This window comes from Pipistrellus kuhlii, unplaced genomic scaffold (genome assembly GCF_014108245.1).
Source record: "Pipistrellus kuhlii isolate mPipKuh1 unplaced genomic scaffold, mPipKuh1.p scaffold_m20_p_1, whole genome shotgun sequence".
In the NCBI taxonomy this organism is placed as follows: Eukaryota; Metazoa; Chordata; class Mammalia; order Chiroptera; family Vespertilionidae; genus Pipistrellus; species Pipistrellus kuhlii.
This window is the reverse complement of record NW_023425404.1, coordinates 153,114,759-153,141,621: the sequence shown is the minus strand read 5'-3', so window position 1 is coordinate 153,141,621 and position 26,863 is coordinate 153,114,759. Positions and strand designations below refer to the sequence as shown.

The 26,863-nt window shown below is 39.4% G+C and overlaps 1 protein-coding gene across 1 annotated transcript in view; it reads left to right on the top strand.

The window, feature by feature from the left end:
• FRAS1 (Fraser extracellular matrix complex subunit 1) overlaps nt 1-26,863 on the top strand; it is a 446,031-nt gene that overhangs the window by 381,869 nt on the left and 37,299 nt on the right. The window contains exons 55-62 of the mRNA XM_036412793.2: nt 1,956-2,202; nt 4,206-4,550; nt 7,521-7,681; nt 8,254-8,401; nt 16,829-17,034; nt 21,043-21,199; nt 24,041-24,241; nt 25,928-26,115. Coding sequence (XP_036268686.1) covers nt 1,956-2,202; nt 4,206-4,550; nt 7,521-7,681; nt 8,254-8,401; nt 16,829-17,034; nt 21,043-21,199; nt 24,041-24,241; nt 25,928-26,115 — 1,653 coding nt within the window. The remainder of the gene's footprint in view (nt 1-1,955; nt 2,203-4,205; nt 4,551-7,520; nt 7,682-8,253; nt 8,402-16,828; nt 17,035-21,042; nt 21,200-24,040; nt 24,242-25,927; nt 26,116-26,863) is intronic.

The window sequence follows — 26,863 nt, the reverse complement described above, 5'->3', positions numbered from 1 at the left end:
GGACTCTGACGAGATTGTAGGCTACTGTGGCACCTTCCAATTTTCTCTTATCTCACCTTCCTTTCCACTGGCAGTTTTCTTCAGTAATTTTGCTATCTTTGAGTCTCACAGTATTTTGTTCTTCATGGTCTGCCTAAAGTCCGTTGACATTCTAACTGCTGAAGCTTAAGTTGTTATCTAGCTTCTCAGTCTACATTTTGCTTTATGACAAAAAAAAAAAAAAAAAAAAAAAATCTCCAAGGTATCATGTTCTACACTCAGCCTTTGGGATTCTCTCCATCTTCTTGGAGCTTAAGCTGCAGCTATAAAGTGAAGGAGGAGAGAAGTGAATGGATTCAACTGATGAGGAAGCCATCAACTGCTAGAACTTAGCAGTGGATTAGAAAGTGGAGCAGAAGGGAAGTGAATGCCCCTTGCTGAGAGGGGACACCATAGAGGAGCAGCTTTGGTGAGGGGGTGCTCTTGACTTTGCTTTGAACATGGTGAATGTGAGTTGCCTCAGAGCCATCAGTTGCCTGCTATGTACATCGGAGGGGGTACAGAGAGGAGTTCTGGGGTAGGGAGATAAATTTGTCATCTCTATATAGAGCAGTGGTGGTAATCAGTGTCAGGGTGGTGTGAGAGAGAGAGAAAGGGGAGAATGAAAGCAAAAGAGAAAAGAGCAGACGTAAACAGTAAGCTCCTTTATGGCAGAATACCCTGTTATTGACATCTTTTATGTATGTCACAATGCCTGGCACCTATTAGGTATTGATTAAATGTTCTTCTTGTTGTTTTTCAAAGTAATTTCATTATTCTTATGGCAACATAAAGTAACAGGAACCATAAAGAGGAAAGGGCTTTCTTTGAGTCATTTCAGCAGAACTAAGCTAAGGCCGCTTACGTCAGATTTAAGTGAGGAACAAGAAGAGTCCTTAAAAAATGATAAAAAGAGGTCTGTATTCCTGTTTTTGAGGGAAAGATAAAAGGAAGTGTGTTCTAGGTCTTAAACAGAGATTTGTGGAGGGTTTTATTTAGTTGGGAGTGTTTTGATATGTGGGGTTTAGTAAAAGTTTGATTAGCTGACTAGATAGTAATAATAATTTTCTTTTAATGAAAATTATGTGTTTTTAGAGGTTTATGACTATTTTTACACATTTCATTTGTTTCTGTTTACACAAAGTATATTCCAAGCCCATTTCCTACCCTTTCAATTTTGAACAGATCCAGAGCCCTGATTTCATTTGAAGATTTATCTTCCTCTTTTATTTTTGGGTAAAGTAAAACCACCATATATCCCTGTTTGTTCACAATTAAGTGCATGTACAATAATTTATCTCCTTTGTACCAGGCTAAAAGTACTCACACTATAGGTTTCATTTGCAAAGGATGTAGTCAAATATAAAGTTAAAATTCAGCCTGGCTTATTCACAATATAATTTTCCTTCATTATTCAATACACTGAGATTCTATATCAGTTTTAATTGTACAATAATATGATAATATGATAATAGTAGTAGGATAATATCTTGCATTTGTTCAGTGCTTTAAAGTAAACTGATGTTTGTGAAGTTTCAAAGCCTGACCCAGCTTGGAACTAAAAAAACAGAACTTCAGCCTAGAACTTCACATTCCAAGTTCAAAGATCTTTCCAGTTAAACTTGCCACAAATGGAAGGGGGACTAAGTAATCAAATAACTCCTGATCAAGTTAGTAAAACAGGATATGAACAGTTACCTGCATGTTTCAATATAGTCACTAAATGGGAGGGGATGTCTTCAGTCCAGTTGCAGATGAAGAACAGGAAGAGGCAGCCAGGTGTTCCAGGTAATTCAGCAGAAAGTTGGGGTTAGAAGAACCAGCTACTTCATTCAGTGCTCGCTGTATTTGGGCCCTCTTTGCCCATGGCCTTCTGAGGGAGCAGAGCAGGGGAAGCTGAGGCACAGGTTAATTCCTTGTTGTTCCCTTTGTGACAGGTGCAGTTTGATGAACGAGAGGACACCAAATCCTGCACCATTGTCATCAACGATGATGACGTGTTTGAGAAGGTGGAGAGTTTCACTGTGGAGCTCAGCATGCCAGCATATGCCCTACTAGGGGAGTTCACTCAGGCCAAGGTCATTATCAATGACACCGAGGACGAACCCACGTTAGAGTTTAATAAGAAGACCTACCGGATCAACGAGAGCACTGGTTTTCTATTTGCACCTATTGAAAGAAAAGGTCTGTTGGTGCCAAATGTGACACGGAGCTTTGTAATAGCTAACATTTGTTGAGTCCCATTTATGTGCCACGTGCTCACGTACCATATTAACTCATATGTGCAAATGCTTTAACTCATTTAAATTCAGCATGGCCCTAAGAGAGATCCTACCTAGTGAGTTCTATCAGAAGGCTTCTCTTGGTAATTCAAGCTGTTAATATACCCAGTTATTCTTTGATGACCCTAAAACACTTTATATTTGGCCTTGCAAACTGATTTCCCATCTTAGTTCTTGAAAGACATGTGTTTAAAGATTGCATTCTGTTAGAGCAGTGGTTCTCAACCTTTCTAATGTCACGACCTTTTAATACAGTTCCTCATGTTGTGGTGACCCCCAACCATAAAATTATTTTTGTTGCTACTTTATAAGTTTAATCTTGCTACTGTTATGAATTGTAATGTAAATATCTGTGTTTTCCGATGGACTTAGGCAACCCACAGGTTGAGATATCCCTGCTGTAGAGTCTAAGACCATCAGAAAACACAGATATTTACATTATGATTCATTAACAGTAGCAAAATTATAGTTATGAAGTAGCAATGAAAATAATTTTACAGTTGGGGACCACCATATTTTATGGTTGGGGGCCAACATGAGGAACTATATTAAAGGGTTGCAGCATTAGAAAGGTTGAGAACCACTGTGTGAGAGTCACATATTGAGCTCAAATGAGAAATAAACTGTGTATAAGAACTACAGGTCAATTCTTGAAGGGCTGAAATTCAAACCAAAGATCATATGGACTTATTTTTGTGCAACATTGAGACTTTAAAACACATGGGACTTAAATCTTCATTCAAAGCCACACAACAACTATTAGTAATGTTGTCAGGTTTTTTTGTTTGTTTTTCTTTTGTTTTTAATATATTTTTATTGATTTCAGAGAGGAAGAGGGAGATAGAAACATCAATGATGAGAGAATCATTGATTGGATGCCTCCTGCATTATCCCCCCTCCCCTCACCTCCCTTCTCCCCGCCCCAGAATTGAGGCAACTCAGTCATGTGCCCTTGACTGGAATGAAACCCAGACCCTATAGTCTAGGGGTGTCGAACTCAATCAGAGAAGGGGCCAAAATCTAAAATCCAGCCTAAATCGCCGGCAGAATGGTTTACTGAACAGTCATAAACTGTCATTGTGATGGAAACGCAGCCGAGTGCAGTGATGACAGCGCGGTGCGGGCCACATTGCAAGGCCTGGCGGGACGGATTTGGCCCGCGGGCCTTGTGTTTGACACATGTGCTATATAGTCTATAGGCTGATGCTCTATCCACTGAGCCAAACCGACTAGGGCTGATGTCAGGTTTTTTATTGAATCTGCTGCCTGGGTGTTAGTGTAACAAACACTGTAAATATTGCAAACCTTTGGAGGTGCCACTTGGAAAACAAGCGAGTCCCACTGATTGCTCTAGACCAGCAAATGGGCCCAGAATAGGCCATCACTCAGGGCAGTGGCAGCATTAATAAGTAAAGGCATTTGTACAGAAAAGCAGGTTTTATTTTGTTTTGTCTTTCTTTTTTTAAAATAAGCTTGTTTTCCCCAGGGAGTTAAAGTTCCAAGTTTATTCAGAAAGGCAGTGAACTGTGCCCATAGCACTACCTTCAGGACACAATTGCTTTGCTACTTAAAGTACCAAATGTGTCTCTTATCTTTCCACCCGCTGTGGTCTTAGATGATGGGCAATGAGTCTTGTGAATTAACAGAGCACAAAATTCACAGACTAGGAAATCCATTTTAAGTAGTTTGGTGAAGTATCTGGGGTATATTAAGTCCTCAAGTGGTTTATTTCATAAGCTCAAAAGAGACTGCAATGTGGGAAGGTTTCATGTCAGATCGTGAACATGGATATTGATGTAATATTTAATACATCAGAAGGAACCAAGCTCACTAATTTATCAGAGATTTTGGAATTTGAGAAGCACACATTCAAATGTTTGGTTTTCTTGCCATTTTGTATTTCAGGGGACGCAAGCAGCATTGTGTCTGTGATTTGCTACACTATCCCTAAGTCAGCTATGGGAAGTAGCCTCTACGCTCTAGAATCGGGCTCTGATTTTAAGTCTAGAGGGAGGTCTGCTGACAGTCGTGTGATATTCAGGCCTGGTGTCACCATGTCCACCTGTGACATCATGCTCATTGATGACAGTGAATATGAAGAGGAAGAAGAGTTTGAGATTGCCCTGGCAGATGCTTCTGACAATGCCCGCATCGGAAGGGTGTCACTGGCCAAGGTGTTCATCAATGGTCCCAATGATGCCTCCACTGTGTCCCTGAGCAACACAGCTTTCACTGTCAGTGAGGATGCAGGTAAAGGAGCGTCTCTGGGGTTCTATCACCCATCTCTTGATCACTTTCTTAAATGATTTCCTCTCATCTTTGAGAATATCCTTAAGACATTGAGAATGCCATTCCTCAGTGATATCATTGTTGATCTGAGACATTATATGATGCTAGGCTTTTCAACCAAGAATCGAAGGTAGTAAAGAATCACTTTTCTTGCTCTGATTACTGATGGCAGGGAGGGATCTGGCTTACAGTCATTGGCAGACCTCTGTGGTACAGAGGGAAGGCATGATGCTAACCATTTTGGCTTGCAATGGAGGGGAATGAGATCGGTTGATAATAGAAGTAAGTGGTTTTGTATACTTCTCACTGCTAAACCAAATGTCAGTCTCTTCACAAGTGGAATTTACTGGTTCATATTACAGCCCAAAGCAGTCAGTGGGCAGATTTTCCCACCCAGGCTCCTTCCCTCTCCTGGCTGCACAGGGGTCCTCCACATACTGCTGGCAGTCATACTACCAGATGGGGCAGCAGTATCTGTAGTATCTACTGATGGGAGCCATTTGACCCAGTTCTCTCACCTCTTTGAAGGTGATATTCTGAGAGACAGTGGGAACTGATCTTCTTGAGTACTTATGGAATGCCAGGTACCGAGCAACATGCATTTCATGCATTCTCACTTAATCATCTGTAGAGAAGATGGCATTATAGAGGAGAGCAAATGGAGACTCAGAGAGATTAAATAAATCATCAAATATCAAGCAGTTAATATTCCAGAACAGGATTTGGAACCCAGGCCTTTCTACAATGCCACTTCCTTTGCCATACACTAAAGACTCAGTCATGACTAATGTCATTTCACAACTGACTAGAAAAATGTGACTGATGGGTTTTCGTGTAGCTTTGCTCTCACTTTGATTGTGAAAACAGCTAAAATCTACATGTGTATCATTAGGACCCTATGAAGTATGATGTCACAATGGACCAGAAAATGAGTTTCATTTCTAAGATAAGCAATAAGCACATATGGTTTAAGTAATGATGTGTGCACCACTCAAATAAAATGGGGAAATCAAACCAGTTAGGAACATTTAATTAGGAACATTCAGCTTCAGGTCCCATAGAGTCCCATAGCTGTTTCTTCCTTAATTGACTATTTTCTCTCTCATCCCTGAGGCGCTCGTCTGAGTTTCTTCTCCCTATATAGGCTTGAGATTTTTTCCAATGGATCCTTCCCCCCCTTAAGTTCATTGTTCTTCTGTGAACAGTCTCCTTTGTGAAACTACAAAATCATTTTCCTCTAAGGGCTACTTTCTTCTTTTATTTTTTTTTCAACACATTTTTTTTAATTTCTTTATTGATTAAGGTATCACATATTTGTCCTCAACCCCCTATTCCAATCCCCCACCCCTTCCCACTCATGTCCCCACCCCCCTATTGTCCTTGAACACTGGTTAGGCTCATATGTATGCACACAAGTCCTTTGGTTGATCTCTCCCTTTTATCCCCACCCTCCCTTTGAAGTCCAACAGTCTGACCCACGACTCCTTATCTCTGGATCTGTTCTTGTTCATCAGTCTATGTTGTTCACTATTTCCCCTAGATGACTGCAATCATGTCCTACTGGAGATATAAGAATCAAAAATGAGACAAGCAATAATGGTTATGCTAAAAGACATATGAATCAATTTGTAGTGAGTTTCTTTCTGGGACAACAGTTCTTTTGAGACCCAATTTTAATGCCAAACAGTTCCTTATGGTATATGTCAGCAATGATATTTCAGTTCTGGACGGTGGACAAATGGTGGTAATGTATTTGCCCGACCCTCTCTGGTTTGGTCCTGGGCAACCTGCAGTGATACACAGCTGCTGACTGCTATTATGGCAAGGCGTCATCAGCATTTTCCATCTCTGGACTGCTTCTCTTCCGTCTTCATGGTTGGACTAGTCCTGTCAATTCCTCTCTGTTGCCACGACCAGAAGTTAATAAAGGAATATTTTCTATAAATTTGACTTGGGATTCTTTTTCATTTTTTGCCCAAATGATTTTCCTCTGGCTTGTTTTGACACCATGTGTGCTTTTCATGGGTGTCTTGCTGTTAGCATTACAATTAATTTTCTAAAGTACAAATTTCCTAGATGTAACTTACAGGATATTTTTCCTAACATGATATTCTTCTACTTTTCCCCTTTTTTATTTAAATATTAGGAGGCTTTTGAAAATTTTATAATGTAGACTTGATAGCTTTTAAATTTTAATTTTTTGCACTAAAATATGACTGCTTTGGCTTCATTTTCTGTTGTGAGATTTTATCATGAGATGAAATACCAATAAAAATTTTAGTTAACACTTTAGGAACAGCTTTTTGTCCAGTGCAACTAATTTTTCTAGAATATTCGCTTATTTCAACTAGCCAATTTAAATTAGCCTGAAAACTTGTCTACTATTTTACTGTCAAATTTATTACTCTAAAACAATCTTATTTTACTGTGTAAATATTAGTGGAGAGGATTATTTGCCTTCTTGAGTAGGCCCTGAGCATTCCTGATGGTAGGCTGGATTTAGATATCAAAAACTCACTTCCCCACACCATGGGTACAAGACAACTCAAACAAATCTTGTTGTAGTGAGAAGGCAGCTGCTGTCAGCCAAGTCTCTGTATTTTACCCGATTTCAGCTGGGCATGGTAAGTTAAGCAGGGTTCAGGCCCCTGCCTAAGGGCTACTTTCCAGCACAACCTGCATGAGACCCTCCTCTAGGTCTGCTCTTAATCTCAGTGTTGATAAAAAGAAGGGCAGAGGGAGCTCCAAGCATTGCTTGGGTTAGAGGGAGCAGCAAAAGCTCCTCAGAGGGAGTACCAAGCATTGCTGAGGTTAGAATAGACAGGCCAGCAGGATAAAACTGTTGCTGCTGCTGAAAAAGAGAACATGTTGGAAAAGTACTGTTGATTTTCTGGGTCAAGGTTGACCTTGGGAATCTGAATCTTATTTCAGGAACAGTGAAGATCCCAGTAATCCGCCATGGGACTGATCTTTCGACCTTCACATCTGTCTGGTGTGCTACGCGTCCCTCAGACCCAGCTTCTGCCACTCCGGGAGTTGACTATGTTCCCAGCTCTAGGAAGGTGGAATTCGAACCAGGTGTCACTGAGCAGGTGAGCATATAGCCATGAATAGCTGGATGGTTCTGTTAATGTGCTATATAGTCTGCTTTCTAAACTCTCTGGAGGACACTAAACTCCACTTGCAATATTACTATCTTCCCTTTCTTCAAAAACACAAATATACAATCAAGAGAACAGACTTAGAGGGATTATCTACAAAACTCTTCAAGTGATGTTTTTATCATATTTTAGCCAGCACCACAGATTTAGGATAGAAACAACATCTGTTTGATCTAAATATCTAGAAATAAAACACCTACAGGTGTGTAATAAAAGGGGTGTAATTTTATGGATAAAAGAAACTTAATTTAAGACTACCAAAGAAAGACAAGTTGTTGCCTGTGTCCTAATTTCCCAAAATAAATAGGTGTTATGTGTTTGGCATTCTGTAAGGTTTACTTGAATTTTTCTTTTTTTTTAATTAAAAATAATTTTTTTAATGAGATGTAATTAACATATAACACTATAGTAGTTTCAGTTGTACAATGCAGTGATTCAATGTTTATATATATTGAAGACAATCAAAACAGCAAATCTAGTTAACATCCTGATTTTTCTCCTAGTATTGCACCTTGACGATCTTAGATGACATTCAGTATCCAGCAATTGAAGGGCTGGAGACATTTGTGGTGTTCCTCAGCTCAGCACAGGGGGCCGAACTGACCAAACCTTTCCAAGCTGTCATTGCCATTAATGACACATTCCAGGATGGTAAGAGATTGAGGCTGCCAGCTGGTGGCTGACTATAGTTCTATTTTTTCCTTAACATCCATATATATGCATTGGACCTCATTCACATTTCACTCAAGAAATGTGAGTGTGTGTGTGTGTGTGTGTGTGTGTGTGAGAGAGAGAGTTCATTTGTATGTATGTGTGCATATGTGTGTTATATCTGTGTGTGTACAAGTACCTACATGCACACATTTACATAAAATAGAGGAAAGAAATAATTGTTCATGTTTTTGGCACTCTACTAGATACACAAAAAATGTTTTTAAGCCTTGGTTTAGGCCATGTTCTCAAGAAGTTCAATGTCTAGTTAGGGGATCAGACCCTTATACTGAAAAGTTAGGATATCCTATATAATAAAAAGCAAATATGCAAATCTACCGAACAGTGGAACGACTGGTCACTATGATGCGCACTGAACAGGGGCAGACACTCAGCACAGGAGCTGCCCCATGGTGGTTAGTGTGCTCCCACAGGGGGAGCACCGCTCAGCCAGAAGCCAGGCTCATGGCTGGTGAGTGCAGTGGTGGTGGCAGGATCCTCTTCTGTCTCTGTGGCAGCGCTGACTGACGGCTTAGTCCTGCTCCGAAAAGGGCCTAAGCTGTCTGTCGGATATCTCTCAAGGGCTCCCAGATTGCGAGAGGGCACAGGCCAGGCTGAGGGACTCCACAATGAATGCACAAATTTTGTGCACCGAATCTCTACTATTATGATAAATGGCCTAACACTGCTATAAATCCAGTGCTATCTGGCTGGGACTGAACAGTAACATTGTGTGGAAGAATCATAGAAGATTTAACAAAGGAGTTGATATTTAAGCTGAGTCTTCAGGTGTGACAGTAATTTACCTAATGGATAATAAAATAAAGCTTTGTCAAATAAACAGATATAGCATGTACATGGCATGAAATTTTGAAAGGTGCATATTTGGAAAACAGTGAGATGCTTACTTTTGCTTTGAATCCAGTAGGAGGTGAATAAAAGGAAATGAAGTGGAAAGATAGGTTGGAGTCAAGTTCTAAGAGTCTTACATTCCAGCCTAAGAGGGAAGCAACAGATTCTTATCAGCACACGAGTGTGTGATTTTGTCTTAGGAAACTCATTGTCCTGTAGACGATGTGCAGGAATGAAGAGACAAGTATATGAACAGAATGTAAGTTGCCACTGAAGAGCTAACCTAAGTAACATGCGGGTGAAGAAGAAGGAACAGGTGCTTCTTAGGAAGAGTTGATGAAATTTAGAATTATCAGATTCTAGAATTGGATGGAGAGAATCAAGGCAAACCTCCCACCTCAAGCAGAAGGATTCCAATCAGCATTCCTATTGTTGACAATAGAGTCCACTATTAAACTATTACAATGAATGGAAAGGCATCAAAAAAGGAACAGGCAGCCAACAGAGCAATCTCTAATATTTTTATTTATTTTAAATTATTTATTCATTTATATTTTTTTAAATCAAATGACAAAAATGGTATACTATGAAAATTAAGTCTTCCTTCTACTCCTGTCTCCCAATTCTCCAGTTCCACTCCCTAGAAACAACCATTTTAACCACTTTTTTGTTGTGTGTAGCCTTCAAGAGAGAAAAGAAATATATGCATATGTTTAAAATGGTATCTTATTTTATTTTATTTTTTTAATATATATTTTTATTGATTTCAGAGAGGAAGGAAGAGAGAGAGATAGAAACATCAATGATGAGAGAGAATCATTGATCAGCTATCTCCCGCACACTCCCTGCTGGGCATCAAGCCCACAACTCAGGCATATGCCTTGACCAGGAATTGAACTACTGTGACTCCTGGTTATAGGTCGACACTCAATCACTGAGCCACCCAGCCAGGCAAAAAATGGTATATTATTTTAGAGCTAGTTTTATTTAGGTTTAATTTACATGAATTAAAGTCATCCTTTCTGGTATAGTTTTATGAGTTTTGACAAATGGACAATATTGTGTCCACCACCAAGTTATTGAACAGCTCTGGCTGGTATGGTTCATTTGGTTGGGCATTGTCTCATGCACAGAAAGTTGCTAGTTCATTTTCTAATCAAGGTACATGCCCGGGTTGTGGGCTTGATCACCCTAGGAGGCATATAGGAGGCAGCCAATTGATGTTGTACTCTCACATTAATGTTTTTCTCTCTCTTCCTCTCCCTCTTTATTTCTCTAAAATCCAATAAACTATGTTTTTAAATGTTGAACAGTTCTACAAAGTTTTCTCACATCCCTATCAGTCAACCTCTTACCCATCCTGAGTCCTGGCAACCACTGATCTATTTTCTATCCATAAAATTATGCCATTTCCAGAATGTCTAAACAGAATCCAGTAATATGAGCAGCTTGAGTCTGGTTCTTTCCATCAGAACACTTACTGCCTTTGAGAGTCATCCACATTGTTGCACATAAGAGTAGTTTGCTCTTTTCATTGCTGAGTAATCTCTATTGCATGGATGTACCACCGTTTGTTTATCTACTCACCTGTTGAATGACATTTGGACTGTTTCCAGGTTTTGGCAATTATGATCAGAAGGGCTATAACATTTGCATATAGGTTTTTGTGTGAATATAGGTTTTCATTTCTCTGGAGTAAATACTTAGGAATGGAATTGTTGGATCATATGGTCAGTGTTTAACATTCTAAGAAACTGCCAGCTTGTTTTCCAAAGAGGTTGTTACTATTTGTGTTACCACCAGCAGTGTGTGAGAATTCTAGTTACTCCACATCCACACCAACATTTGGTACTGTCAGTTCTTTAATAAGTGTTTTAGTTATTCCAGAAGGTGGATAGTGAATAAGTGATGACATTGAGATATTTTCAGGTTCTTACTTGCCATCCATATTTCTTCTTTGGAAAAGCATTGTAGAAAACTCCCATTTTTTAATTGGGTTGTTTATTTTATTATTTTAGGCTCTGGAAAAAGATTTGTATTTTGCAAATATTTTATCCAAATCTATTGCTGCTTTTTTCTCTCTCTTAATGATATCTTTTAAAGAGCAATGGGCTTTTATTTTGAAGCAGTTCCATTTATTGACATTCCTATTACTGATCATGCTTTCAGTGTTGTATCTAAGAAATCTTTGCCTAACCAAAGTTTCCAATATTTTTCTCCTATGTTTTCTCCTGGTAGTTTTATAGTTTTAAGTTTTGCAATTAGATTTATGATTCACAAAATGTAACTTTAACCACGAACAAGATTATAACAATACTCTATTTTATATTGCATGTTACTTCAGAGTTTACAGAGTGATCTGTTAGATATTATCTCATTTGCTCATAATCCAGTGGTTTCACTTTTACTTCTATTTTGTAGATGAGAATACTGATTGGGGAAGAAACATTCACCAAGTGTAGTATGTGGAGGAACCAGCATACATTCTGGGACTTTTAGCTCCAAACCCATAGTCCTTATACAACACTAAATGGTTCTGTGTGTTTAATAGTAGACTCTGTGGGATTGTTTTTCCTTAGTGAAGTTGAAAAAGAAAGAAAAAGGAAATCATTTATTTTTTATTCTTGAAAAGTCTTCTTATTCTTTTGCATGAAAAGATAGCCAATTTTCCTCTGATAAAGTGGAAAGTGAATGCAAAGTCAGAAGTCCTAAAATTTAATCCCACCACTTCTTTGCTCTTTCAGCCTTAAGGTTATTGAGCCCCATTTTGTTCATCTACAAAACATGTAAATACCCACCTTATAAGATTGTTGTAAGGAATAAATTAGATAAAATGTGTGGAAATACCTATCATAGTATCAGGCACATAGAAGATTTTATTGCATGTTAATTTCTTTTCTTCCTGACACACCTGTAATTTATTGTACTTGCCAGTGGGACTCCAGTAACGCAAACTTCATTGTATTCTGATCAATACAAGATTCCATTTAGATTATTTTTATATTTTGTTGATGGGCATTGGGACTGCAAACTTAGAAAATGAATATGTTAATATATATATATATATATATGTGTGTGTGTGTGTATGTATATATATATATATGTGTGTGTATATATATATATATATTTTTTTTTTCAGGAAGACTACTATAATATATATTCAGTTCAGAATTTATCTCAAAGAAATCCCCAAATATATTTCAGTGACCCATTGTAGTGTTCAGCAATTACTTCTTCCTAGTGAGTACTTTTGTTGAATCTCTTCAATGTGCACATTGTAAGGCAGAAAGATCTCACTGGCTCTTCAAATTGTGAAACTAAAGTTAAATAATTTAAGACCACACGGAGAGGAAGTAATGTATGTGTAAAACCTAGATCCACTCTATCCAAGTCCAATATTATGCTTTTATTCTCTACCATGCTCACTTTCCATAGAAGTGGAATCATTGGGTCATAAGGCAGTTCCATTTTTAATTTTTTGAAGAAACTCCATACTGTTTTCCACAGCAGCTATACCAATCTGCATTCCCACCAACAGAGCACAAGGGTTCTCTTTTCTTCACATCCTTGCCAGTACTTGTTTGTTGATTTATTGATAATAGCCATTCTGACAGGTCTGAAGTGATATCTCATTGTGGTTTGAATTTGCATTTCTTTGATGATTAGTGACATTAAGCACATTTTCATGTTTCTTGGCCATCTATATGTACTCTTTGGAGAAATGTCTATTCAGATCTTTTGCCCATTTTTTAATTGGATTGGTGTTTTTTGTTTGTTTTTGGTGTTGAGTTTTATAAGTTCTTTATAAATTTTGGCTATCAACCCCCATCAGATGTATCATTGCTGAATATGTTCTTCCATTCAGTGGGAGTACAGGGAACAATCATCAACATAATAAAGGCCATATATGACACACCCCAGCCAACATCATACTCAATGGGCAGAAACCACAAACGTTTCCCTTAAGGCACATGTGTCAAACACAAGGCCCGCGGGCCAAATCCGTCCCGCCAGGCCTTGCAATGTGGCCCGCACCGCGCTGTCATCACTGCACTCCGCTGCGTTTCCATCACAATGATAGTTTATGACTGTTCAGTAAACCATTCGGCCTGCAATTTAGGCTGGATTTTAGATTTTGGCCCCTTCTCTGATTGAGTTCGACACCCCTACCTTAAGGTCAAGAACAAAACAGGGGTGACTGTTTTCACCACTTTTATTCAATATAGCCACAGCAATCAGATAAGAAGAAATTAAAGGCATGGAAATTGTAAAGAAAGAAATAAAACTCATTATTTGCAGATGACATGATATTATATATAGAGAACCCTAAATATTTCCCCAAAAAAATACTGGAGTTGATAAATGAATTCAGTAGAGTAGCAGAATACAAACTAAATATTCATTAATCAGCTGCATTTTTATGCACCTATAGTGAATTATCAGAAAGGGAAACTAAAAAAACTATCTCATTTACAATTGCATCCAGAAAAAAAAAAATACCTAGGAATAAATTTAACCAAGGATGTAAAAGACCTATTCTTGAAAAATTATATGACAGTGAAGAAAGAAATTGAAGAAGATACAAATAGTAGAAGCATACACCATGTTCATGGATAGGAAGAATTACTATCATTATAATGCCCATACTACCCAAAGCAATCTATAGATTCAATGCAATTCCTATCAGGATATCAATGGCATGTTTCTCAGAATTAGAACAAATATTCCAAAAAATAATATGAAACTGCAAAGACCCCAAATAACCACAGCAATTTTGAGAAAGAGGAACCAACTTGGAGGAATCATGCTACCTGATATCAAACTATACAACAAAGCCATAGTAATCAAAACAGCATGGTACTGGCATAAAATCAGATGTATAGATCAATGGAATAGAATAGAGAGCCCCAAGATAAACCCACACCTTTATAGTCAATTAATATTTAACAGAAGAAGCAAGAACATAATATGGGCTAAAGATAATCTATTCAATAAATGGTATTGGGAAAATTGGACAGATACGTGCAAAAAAAATGAAATTAGACCACCTTTTATATCACATACATTAATCTCAGAATGGATCAAAGCTTAAAAGTAAGAATCAAAACCATAAAAATCCTAGAAGAAAACATAGGCAGTAAAATCTCAGACATTTTTTGTGGCAATATTTTTTCTGATATTTCTCCTGGGGCAAGGGATACAAAAGAAAAATTAAACATATGGGACCACTATAAAGATTTTGCACAACAAAGGAAACCATTACCAAAGTGAAAAGACACCCACTCTAGCTTTTAACTCTCATCTTGACTTGATGCCTGTCAGGCCAGCAAGAAAAATCAATCCAAAGCATTAGATAATCAGCCAGAGCAGAAAAGCTTTCTTGCTTGTGTTACTTTTTACTTGGCAGCAAGCTTCCTTCTTGTCCTCCTGTGCGAGGTCATGTCATTGCCACCTACTTCTTTTTTTCTTTTTCTTTTTTTTTTAAGCACCTTATTCTTTAAAAATATACTTTACAGATTTTTTGACAGAGGAAGGGAGAGGGATAGAGTTAGAAACATCTGATGAGAGAGAAATATTGATCAGCTGCCTCCTGCCCACTCCCTACTGAGGATGTTGTGCCTGCAACCAAGGTACATGCCCTTGACTGGAATCAAACCTGGGACTTTTCAGTCTGCAGGCCAATGCTCTATCCACTGGGCCAAACCAGTTAGGGCACCACCTACTTCTTAATATCACAGACCATTTTACTGGATGACAGAGCACTAAATGGTAATTGTTCAGACCCTAATGCTAAAGTTGTTAATTTCCCTTTAGATGTGGTGCTCTGAGTTTTTCACGGTAATAAGTGGGAATTGTTAGGTTTAGTTCAGCTCATGGTTTTATGTTATTTTGCTAATGCAAACAGTTCTGAGCAGAGGTGCAGGTTGGAGGCAAGCAGCTTTCAACAAGAGGACCTGCAGAATGCTGGGGTGCTCACCCTTTCTGTTTCCTCCTTTCAGGTTTGGCAGGGCATACCCAGGACACAGCCAGGAACTAGTGTCCTGCAGCCCCAAAGACTAAGGTGGCACATGACTGGAGGGACTACCTCTTTGTATTTTTTATTAAGAAATTAATAATCTGCATTCAACAAAATGTTCTCAGAAAGAAACATGTCTTAATTACCAGGAACACTGTAGAAAGTAAGGAGGGGAAAAAATGACCTTTCATATAAAGAAGCCTGGAGTTGGGGGCAATATAAATCATATGATAATAATCCCTACCAAAATTTGAGTGTCTCTATGTGCCAGATACTGCATTGGACACCATTCCCATACAATCTTGTAAATTCAATACTCCTGATAACTCTGTGAGTTAGATATTAACATTTCCAATTTACATAATGAAGAAACCCAAGTCTCATAAAATCTAAGTAGATTGCTTTATATCAGATAGCTATAAGTAGCAGAGCTGGGGTGGAAATTCAAGCCTGCTTACTCCAAAACCTTTGCTTTTAACCACCATTTGGCTACTGTCCCTCCCTAAAGTCAAATGAGGTCTTATGAGTTATGAGAACAGGTAACTCTCCAGCAGTGGTCACAGACTGGGTGCCCACTGGACATTTCGGCATGTGGATATGTTTCATTTGGCTCACGTAGTTTTGACTTATCTGGAATTTCTTTTTCCTTATCTTAATGGGTTGCTATTTTAAAATTTAGGAGATGTGACATAAAAATTCAGATAAGAGATCTTGTTTTGTTTGAAAATAGGAAGATCTGCCAACAAAAAACTGGAGTTGCAAGGCAACCTCCTTTAAATAAGGCCTGTTCTTCTCTCTTTTAAAAAAATATATTTTATTTATTTTTTTTACAGAGAGAAAGAGATAGTTAGAAACATTGATGAGAGAGAAACATTGATCAGCTGCCTTCTGCACACCTCCTATTGGGAATGTGCCCACAACCAAGTGCATGCCCTTGATTGGAATCGAACCTGGGATCTTTCAGTCCGCAGGCTGAGGCTCTATCCACTGAGCCAAACTGGTTAGGGCTGCTCTTCCCTCTTTACCAACATCCCAACTCCTCCCTGTTGTCTTCCTGGCCCCAGGACCAGTGTGAGTGGCCATTTATCAGCAGGCTTGCACTGCTGTTTGTCTGATTGTAGCCTTAGAAGGAAAGTGAACTTATTTTGAGTACTCAAGTCTCTATCAAAATTTTTTCTTATACCTGGCCCATTTTTTTTTTTTTTTTACTTGAATTACTTGTCTGCATTTGGGATGGTGACCATACTCTGAAGCTGGGCAAAAAAAGGTGCAAAAATAATTTGTTCTATTTTATTGGAACCACATTCACAGTGGAAGCAATTCCCTTGCTCTGAGAGCAGCAATGAGGCCTTGAAATCGGCTTACCACCTGTGATTGGCCAGCCTAGGGTGGCCCTTCCTGGAGCCCTCCTGCCACGTGGCTGCCCAGAGCTGCAGAGGGCTGTGGCACCTCCCTATCTCCCTCTCACGATGCCGCCATCTTTCCTTCTGCTCCCCCAGTGCCCAGCATGCAGTTTGCCAAGGACTTGCTCCTAGTGAAGGAGAAGGAGGGAGTTCTGCACGTGCCTATCATTCGGAGTGGAGACCTGAGCTATGAGTCCTCAGTGCGGTGCTATACTCGGAGCCTTTCGGCTCTGGTTGCAGAGGACTTTGAGGAGAGAAGAAATGCAGACTCTTCACGGATTACGTTTCTGAAAGGGGAGAAAGTAAGTGGATTTGTGGTTACTGAAGGATAAGATGGTGACCATACCCTGAAGCTGGGCACCTTGCTTTCTTGATGCCTTTTTTTGTCCACAGTGAAGTAATTTAGATAAATTCTGAACATTGTAGGGTATTTCTTACTAATTGATAGTATATTTTAGTAATATCATACATTCTATGTGGCTATCTTCTTGGTCTCTCACTTAAAATCAAACACATAATCATTGGTTGAGTTGGGAAATTTAGGTGATGAGTAATATTTTTGGAATTTAACAGAATCAAATGAACAAGGCTCCTTTTAATTTGAAACATTAGAGATGAAGAGCTTCTACATCTAAAGGAGAAATAGACAATACTCTGGGCCTCTGTTCTAAGGCAAAATATGTGCTAATAGAACCAATAGAATAAGCCCAAATGAGAAGACATTGAGCAGATGCAAGTGAGTTGAATAGCAATGCATAGTGCACGGGACACCTGAAAACACCAATCACTAAGTATGGCTGCATCAAATTTAGTGTATCACAAAAATATCTACTGGATGAGACCCACATTTCTCCATTTTTTGGATCTCAATTGCAGATGGTTGATTCCATTGTGCCCCTTGATTCAAGGCACAAATTCTGATCAGTTAGTTCAAGGCCCTTCTCTTATTCTGTTTATTTTTATTCTACGCCTCTTCTCCTAATTCCCTTCCTCACCTCAGAGCTAATCAATATGTTGTATTTAATATATATCTTTTTAAAAATATATTTTATTGATTTTTCACAGAGAGGAAGAGAGAGATAGAGAGTCAGAAACATTGATGAGAGAGAATCATCAATCAGCTGTCTCTTGCACATCCCCTACTGGGGATGTGACCGCAACCAAGGTACATGCCATTGACCGGAATCAAACCTGGGACCTTTCAGTCCGCAGGCTGACGCTCTATCCACTGAGCCAAACCGGTTTCGGCTTAATATATATCTTTTAATTTGTATTTATTCTTTTAAAATGCTTGTTTTGTGTGCATAGTTTTATTTTCTAAAATTTTGATTGTGTTGTATCTTTTTCAAACTTTTACTGTGTTTACTCAGCAATATGCATTATTCATCCATGTCATTTATGTGTACATTTAATCAGTAGCTTCACACTATTACATAATTTTTATGATGTGCATCTATTAGCTTTTTAAAAAAAAATTTTTTTATTAATTTTAGAGAAAGAGGAGGGGAAAGGAAGAGAGAGATGGAAACATCGATGAGAGAGAAACATCAACATTGACCTGCTGCCTCCTATATGCCCCCGGGGGATAAAGTCCAAAACTCAGTCTTGTGCCCTGACTGGGAATCAAACCAGTGACCTCCTGGTGCATAGGTCAACACTCACTGAGTCATACCTGCAGGTTCATCTCCTACCTTTTCTTACTTTTGTTCTTTTTAGAGAGAGAGAGAGAAAGAGAGAGAGAGAGAAAGAGAAGAGAAGGGAAGGGAAGGGGAGAGACAGGGAGAGAAACATCGATGCAAGAGAGACACATGGATTGGTTGCCTCACACACACACCCTGACCAGGGCCTGGAGATGGAGCCTGTAACCGGGGTATGTACCCTTGACCAGAATGGAACCCAAGACCTTTAAGTCCTCAAGCTGATGCTCTATCCACTGAGCCAAACCAGCTAGAACTGTATCTACTACCTTTTATCCACCTGTTCTCAGCAATAGACAGTGAGGAACCACAGAAATAGCCGACAGTCAACACCTCACATTATGCCACCACTAATAATGCTGCGGTGCACATCCTCATACTTATCTACTCGCAGATGAGAGCTGAAATTTCTTTGGATACATATATAGCAGTCAAGTTGCTGTACAATAGGGCATGCATGTGCTTAATTTTTTTTTTAAAGGAATATTGTCAGAATTCTTTCCAGAATGTCACTAGCAATATACAAGGATTGTTGTTACCCAACATCCTCTTCAACACTTAGCATTATTCATCTTTTGACTTTTTGCTAATCTAATATGTGTAAAGTTACATCTTGTTTTAATTTGCATTTTTCTAATTAATGATGGTTTATACACTTGTTAACTTATTGAACTTTCTCTTATTGAAATTCATTATTTTTATTATTTTAATCCTCATTAGAGGATTTTTTTTTTTCCATTGATTTCTAGAGAAAGTGAGAGGGATGAGAGGGAAAGACACACACACACACACACACACACACACACACACATTAATTGGTTGCCTCCCACACAGACCCCTACCAGTGCTGGAGAACCTGCAGCCAAGATACGTGCCTTTATCAGAGAATTGATCCTGTGACCCTTCAGTCCATGGGGCAATGGTCTAACCACTGAGCAAACTAGCCAGGGCAAAAATGTATTATTTTAATCCTCTGTTTCTTATTTTGTTACATTGCAGTCGTTTTCTTACTGATCTACTATACTTTCTTAGATATTCTAAATATTGATTCCTTACCGGTTAGACATTTTAGATATTATAGATATACTTTCCCTTTCTGTCACTTATCTATTGCCTTGGTCTATGATGTTCTTCGTTAAACAGAAGTCTTTGATTTTGATACAATTCAATGTATATAATTTTGGTTTTATGATTAATCCTTTTGAAGTTTAGCATAAGAAGATCTTACTCATACCAGTTCACCCCAGATTCTTCTTCTGTTCATATTTAATGACATTAAAAAACAGATAGCTTTCTTCTTTGGGACTCTCAGTCTTTTACACATTTATGACTCAGAAAAGTCCTGGATCAGTTATATATTTAATAAGAATTTTACCGGTGGCTGCTTGAAACATGTATTTAAAAATACACACACATACTACAGATGCAATCTTAGTCTTTGAGTCTACATGTCTGTATTTGTTTTAAGTTCAAAAAAGGATTCTCTACCTATCCAAGATACAGTTTGTCATTTAATAAAATTTTAAAGAAATGTAGTGTAATGGTCTAAATGTTACCCACATGGCTTATCATTCATAAGCACACTTGGGAATCTTCATTTTTCCTGGCATACTAAGCAATTTGTCTTTGGAACTTGTCATTCACTAGAATGTCTTTTTTTAGAGCTTTCCTGAAGATTCACTACTAAATTCATATTTTCTATAAAAAAATTGTTATTGTAAGAAATATGTGATGGGGGGAAAAAGGAACATTCTTTAGGGATTTAAAACTGGGTTAGCAAGCTACTTATCATGTTCACAGGGATGCTCTCCTTTCATTTAAAATAATTAGGAAGTATGAGAATGAAACTTCTCTATACCCACATAGACTATGCAATACGGTAGTATAGTGGCTTTTAAGTGGTTCAACTAAAAATAACCCACCTTATCACATAATGCCACTATTGAGGCTGCTCTATTTTCCAAAATGTTATGACCTTATTTTACATATCTCAAGGACACAATCCTTAGTAGAAAATGACCAGTTTGAGAAACACTATTTCCTTGCATCAAACAGGGGTTTAGGTTATGTTCTGAGACTCAATCAATACTCAGCAGTTTTCCGATGAGACAACATTTGGCAGCGCATTTGAGAATTCTGCAGCACGTAAAGGTGTCCTTAGCCTAATGGGAAGCCTTTCGAAGCTCGTTATCAGACTGTTCCATTTTTACAATGAAAAAGGAACATTGTTCAGCTCTCCAGGAAGTCTAATCCATTTGTTAAACCCCCAGATAAGAAATCTGCCTATCATAACATGTACAAGAGTATTGATCAGCCCAGGCATAATGTGGGAAAGCATGCAAATGTTCTATACGTAATCATTAGTGGGTTCGGTATTTGATCTTCTTTTTTCATAATTCATCACCAATAATTCAAATGAATTGGAATGTTCTCATACAAGGCTCCACATATAGGTAAGTCCCACACAGGCATGAACTCCAAATAACATTCTATTTTAACTAAAATTTGTGTCGACTCTTTGATGCTACAAAGAACAGCTATTTTCTAGGAAAACCAATGAAGTTATTAACATGTCAATGCAAATTTGACTTTATCTTGTTCTCTTGACTCTAGATGAAGAACTGCACTGTCTTCATCCATGATGACTCCATGTTTGAGCCTGAGGAACAGTTCAGAGTCTTCCTCGGCCATCCCCTTGGGAATCACTGGAGTGGAGCCAGAGTTGGAAAGAATAGCATGGCCACCATCACCATATCCAATGATGAAGATGGTAACCATTATTCTAATGTACACTTGCTGTACATCACATTTACTAACCATGTAATTATAAGTGTCTTGAAAAATGAAAGGGCTACAAAGATGCCTACTGATAACAGTCCTGTATTATATTTATAACACTAGAGCACATGTGTCAAACACAAGGCCCGCGGGCCAAATCCGTCCTGCCAGGCCTTGCAATGTGGCCCGCACCGCGCTGTCATCACTGCACTCCGCTGCGTTTCCATCACAATGACAGTTTATGACTGTTCAGTAAACCATTCAGCCCGCGATTTAGGCTGGATTTTAGATTTTGGCCCCTTCTCTGATTGAGTTAGACACCCCTACACTAGAGGCTCGGTGCATGAAAATTCATGCACTTGGAGGGGTGGGTCTCAGCCAGCCTGTGCCTTCTCACAGTCCAGGACCCCTTGGGGGATGTCCTACTGATGGCTTAGGCCTGCTCCCTGGGGGATTGGACTTATGCTGGCAGTCAGACATCCATCTGGCAGCCCAGGAGCCCTACGGGGATGTCCAACAGACATCCTAAGTGCTACCATGGAGGCAGAAGAAGCTCCCGCCACTGCCGCTGCACTGGCCAGCCATGAACCAGCTTCTGGCTAAGCAGCACTCCCCCTGTGGAAGCACACTGACCACCAGGGGCAGCTCCTGTGTTGAACGTCTGCCCCCTGGTGGACAGTGTGCATCATAGCGACTGGTTGTTCTGCCATTAGGGTCAATTTTCATATTACCCTTTTATTATATAGGATGTTGGCAGCAAATGATCATCATCTTCAAAGCTCCTATAAATTTACTAGGGCTATAGGTAGTCTTAATCTCTTTATTCCCTATCACACTGCCAAGAGAAAGGAAAGAGTATGGTTAAAGGCTAGGACAGAGACACTAAGACAGACAGAGAATAAAACTATTTTAATCACTGTAGTTGGAGCAGAATTGGAAATACAATCAGAATGAGGTGAATCCAATGAACTGATTTAAACATTGCAATTAGAAAAGTCTAGTTTCTCAGTTTTGTTTTCTTCCATTGACTCGGCCTACTAACCTAAAAAAAACAAATCTTAAATTCTTCAATCAGGTTGTAGTAAAGAGTGACCCAGGCACCAGGGAAAACAAAATCTGTTCCAAATTGGGACATAATTATTCTATTAAAAGTTATATTTTAATGAGTTAATGGATAATAACATTATACACGGTAATAGCAATTTTACTTTATATTTATACCACTATTCATCCTCACATATAGAAAATCAGGGACTAGTTTGGACATTGGGTGAAATAAGAAAAGCCAGCCTTGAAGCTGAATGACTCCTTTACCCAGGGAAACTCGGGCTCTCCCCCTGCAGTGACCTTCTCCCAGTCACACAGAGAAGCCCGGGGCTGAAGCTTAGAGGGGTAACAAAGTCACAGTGTATTGCAGAGACACACCTAATTTCAAAGAACATTCTTTTTTTTTTAAATATATTTTTTATTGATCTTTTACAGAGAGGTGGAGAGAGGGATAGAGAGCTAGAAACATCAATGAGAGAGAAACACCGCCCGCAACCAATGTACATGCCCTTGACCGGAATCGAACCTGGAACCTTTTAGTCTGCAGACCGACGCTCTACCACTGAGCCAAACCGGTTTCGGCTCAAATAACATTCTTTTTTAAAACTATGCCATGTCAAATGAGGCTTATCTTCTACAATTAGGAAGAATTGATTTTCTGAGGGGGAAATGAACCTAGAGACTCTAGAAATTTCTGCAAAATTATATATATGAAAAATGGTGTACCACTTGTAATTGCTCTTAATTGTTTCTTATTCTCTCTACTAATGCCACCTAGCCCTTCCCCATAAGAGTATATTGGGGGGGGAAAAAGGCATAATTTTATATTTTTGTAAGAATAGTCACTATATCATTAACTGTACCCTAGCAATAACAATAATACTTTAAACCAGAATGTGTTCAGAAGTCTTCCATTCCTGAATTATCATTTGTAGTCAGTCACTAAAACCACCCATTCTTAATTGAGTAACCTGTGAGAAAGTTAGGAAAAGCTGAGCTTGGGGGGAGGTGATAGCTCGAGGAGCGAGGATTCAAAAGACCAGAGATGAGCATAGATGCATTTGGTAAAATTAAGATGTATATAAATGAGGTAAATTATTAACCTTGGAAATTCATGTATCATCAATGAAAAGGAGTTGATTCCTGCAATCAGTTGATACAAATTGATCAGGTGCTCGCTGTGGCTCAGTCCCTTAATGAAGCACGCACATTTAAAAACATACTGTGAGCCGAAGCCGGTTTGGCTCAGTGGATAGAGCGTCGGTCTGTGGACTGAAAGGTCCCAGGTTTGATTCTGGTCAAGGGCATGTACGTTGGTTGCGGGCACATCCCCGGTAGAGGGTGTGCAAGAGGCAGCTGGCCAATGTTTCTCTCTCATAGACGTTTCTAGCTCTCTATCTCTCTCCCTTCCTCTCTGTAAAAAATCAATTAAAAAATACTTTTTAAATAAAATAAAATAAAAAAATAAAAACATTCTGTGAGTCGTGATGCCTTAATGGAAACTTGGACATCATGCTTCCAAAGTCCTTAAAAATATTTCCCTCGCTGTCCTGTTTTCAAATAAGAAATGAATAAGAAATGGCTTCCATAAAATCAGAAAGAAATTTCTTTTTCCCAAGCATTGCTTAGGGGTGAATACTGATTGATTTTCATAACAGGAAGGCATTTTGTCTTTGTGTTGTTAACTGTAAAAACCCCTTCCTGTCATTAGCAGGTGTTTCCATGGGAGTTGGAATCCTTCCTGCTTTTCTAACTTGCTCTTGTCTCCCTGGCCATGTTTCCTCAGCCCCCACCATTGAGTTCGAAGAAGCTGCATACCAAGTCCGGGAACCCTCGGGGCCCGAGGCCACGGCCGTGCTGAACATCAAGGTGATCCGCAGAGGGGATCAGAACAGGACGTCCAAGATCCGCTGCAGCACGCGGGATGGGTCTGCCCAGTCTGGGGTGGATTACTACCCAAAGAGCCGAGTCCTGAAGTTCAGTCCCGGTAACTGAATGCCAATCCCCACCTGTGGGCTTTACTTAATAGAAAACCTAATATCTCATAGTTGAAGAAAGGAATGAGCAGAAAATTTAATGAGGAAAACAGTCTTTCCAGTAGCATCAAGTATTTTTTAAGCACACACTTGAAATGGAAGGAATCTTTAAATTTTTTATTAGTAAAAGTGGCATGGGGGGAAACATAGGCCACTGATTTCAGAACATCCTTGGCATTTTGCTTTATTTAAAAGGATTTTTGTTGTTGTCGTTAGCCTGAGATTTGGTTAATAGGAGTACTTGATTTTTTTTTTAATATATTTTATTGATTTTTCACAGAAAGGAAGAGAGGGGGAAAGAGAGTTAGAAACATCGATGAGAGAGAATTATTGATTAGCTGCCTCTTGCACACCCCCTACTGGGAATAGGCCCACAACCAAGGTACATGTCCTTTCCCGGAATCAAACCTACGACCTTTCAGTCTGCAGGCCAACACCCTATCCACTAAGCCAAACCAGTTTTGGCGGAGCACTTGATTTTTAAAAAGTGTACGGGACTGCCATCATGCAACAAACATTGGTGCAAACCACCGCGCGCTGCCCTTTAGGGCTAAAATCCAGAAGGCACGCTCTGCTTAACAACTAAAATAGGTTTATCCCAGAGAGAGCAATGGAGACAAGTCAGGGAAGAGAGGAAGATGGGATTAAAGTCACAACCGGCTGTCTCATGCATTAATTTGATGGGAGGAGTGAGACAGGAAAGGAGTTGAATTATATGCTCCCAGATTTTTTCACAGAACTTTCTGGAATAGTGTAACGGTAAAGAGGTGAATGTAGACAATGGCTCATTTGTAATGTAGCCAGAATTGGGCAACAGTGTTAGAAGGTCTTTTCAGAGATGTCTTGGCAAGTGGAGGGAGAAAATGACTTCCCCAGAAGTGAGTCTGGGGGTCTCTGTTGTCTCTTTCATGCCCCCAAAGCTTCAAAGGGCTTTCGCTCTGTCCTTTGTGTGTCTGGTTGGTGTTTGCTGAGAAGGTAGCTGCCCTCCTTCCACACTTGCTCAGGGACCTCTCTTCTGAGTAGCTTTACTTTTTCATTTTCTGCATGAGGATCTGGGGAAAAGACTGATCTTAGAAGTAACCGAGTAGAGAATCATTTTAGGAAAAGGTGAGGGTTTCTGAGATTCAAACCCTCCCCCTTTAAGGCCTGCAAAGTACATTCTTGACTTGGCAGTGACTGGCCTGGTAGGTAGCCTCTGAGCTATTGCTTCTCGGGAGACAGCTTTGAAGGGTGTCTGTGTGCAAGCACTGGCAGCCACATAGGTGCGCATGCCTAAGTATAAAGGGGAAAGAAAAATTAAGGGGAAAAAAAAAGAAAAGAAAAAAAGCACAAACCCTCATAACCAGGGTGGAGTGTGTTTTGGATCATAGATTTTTATTACTGCCAACTAGTGTCAGGCAGGGGCCATTAATCCTCATATGGTGTTGAATAGTAAATCTGCAATACTGGGCCTCCACCACAGGTGGAATTAGGTCTGTAAAACAGATTCCCTGTTTGAGATGGAGCCAGTGTGACCAGCAGCTGCTGCAGTCATAGAAAACCCTTAAGAGGAAAGGGCATACTTAGATATGAAGCCGTGTCTTAGGTCAGTCACCTAACTGGGACCTCTGCTGTCCTGTGTTCTGTCCTTGCCGAAGGTGTGGACCACATCTTTTTTAAAGTTGAGATCCTGTCCAACGAAGACCGGGAATGGCATGAGTCGTTCTCTCTAGTCCTCGGCCCGGATGACCCGGTGGAAGCAGTTCTTGGTGAGGTGACCACTGCCACAGTGACAATCCTAGACCAGGAGGCAGCGGGGAGTCTCATACTGCCAGCACCGCCCATCGTGAGTGGCTTGACGGGAAGGATTGCTTTTATGTGTTAGTGACTAGTAGATGAGAACTTGCGATAAGTACCAGTAGGACTTCCAGTGCTATATACTTCTTCACTCCTCTAACACAGTGGGTTCTTAACCAGGAGTAATCCTGTCCCCTCCGCAACACCCCCACCCTCCACCACCACCTTCATGGCACATTTGGCAATCTCTGGTGACATTATTTGTTGTTATGACTGTCACAGTAGATGCTGGTAGCATCTAGTGGGTAGGAGCCAGAGATGCTACTAAACATCCTACAAGGCACAGGACAGCTCCAATGACAAATAATTATTTGGCACAAATGTCAAGAGAACAGAGGATGAGAAATTCTGTTTCAACATAAGAGGAAGACCAAACCATGCCCATACCTTAGTCTGATAAAACAGAAAGTACAATACAAATTGATATTCTCACTTCTTTGGTGGGACCTAAAAGAGTAAAAAGAAAAAAAGAAAAAAATGATGCTATCCTATATCTATTATTCTACCTATTGGCCACACATATATAGAATTAAATATCTGTAGAAATGTAATATGATGATTCCCAGTTTTGGGGTGTAGAGAATGAATGCACTGACTTTACAGTTCTGAAGAAAATGCCTGGAGGTTGCCAAAGGGATTCTAACCCATGGTAAACAAGCAGTCCGAATAAGTCTTCTAACCTTCCCAGACTAGTCTCATACTAGAAGGGTCATTTCTAAATGTGTCTCTTGATTGAT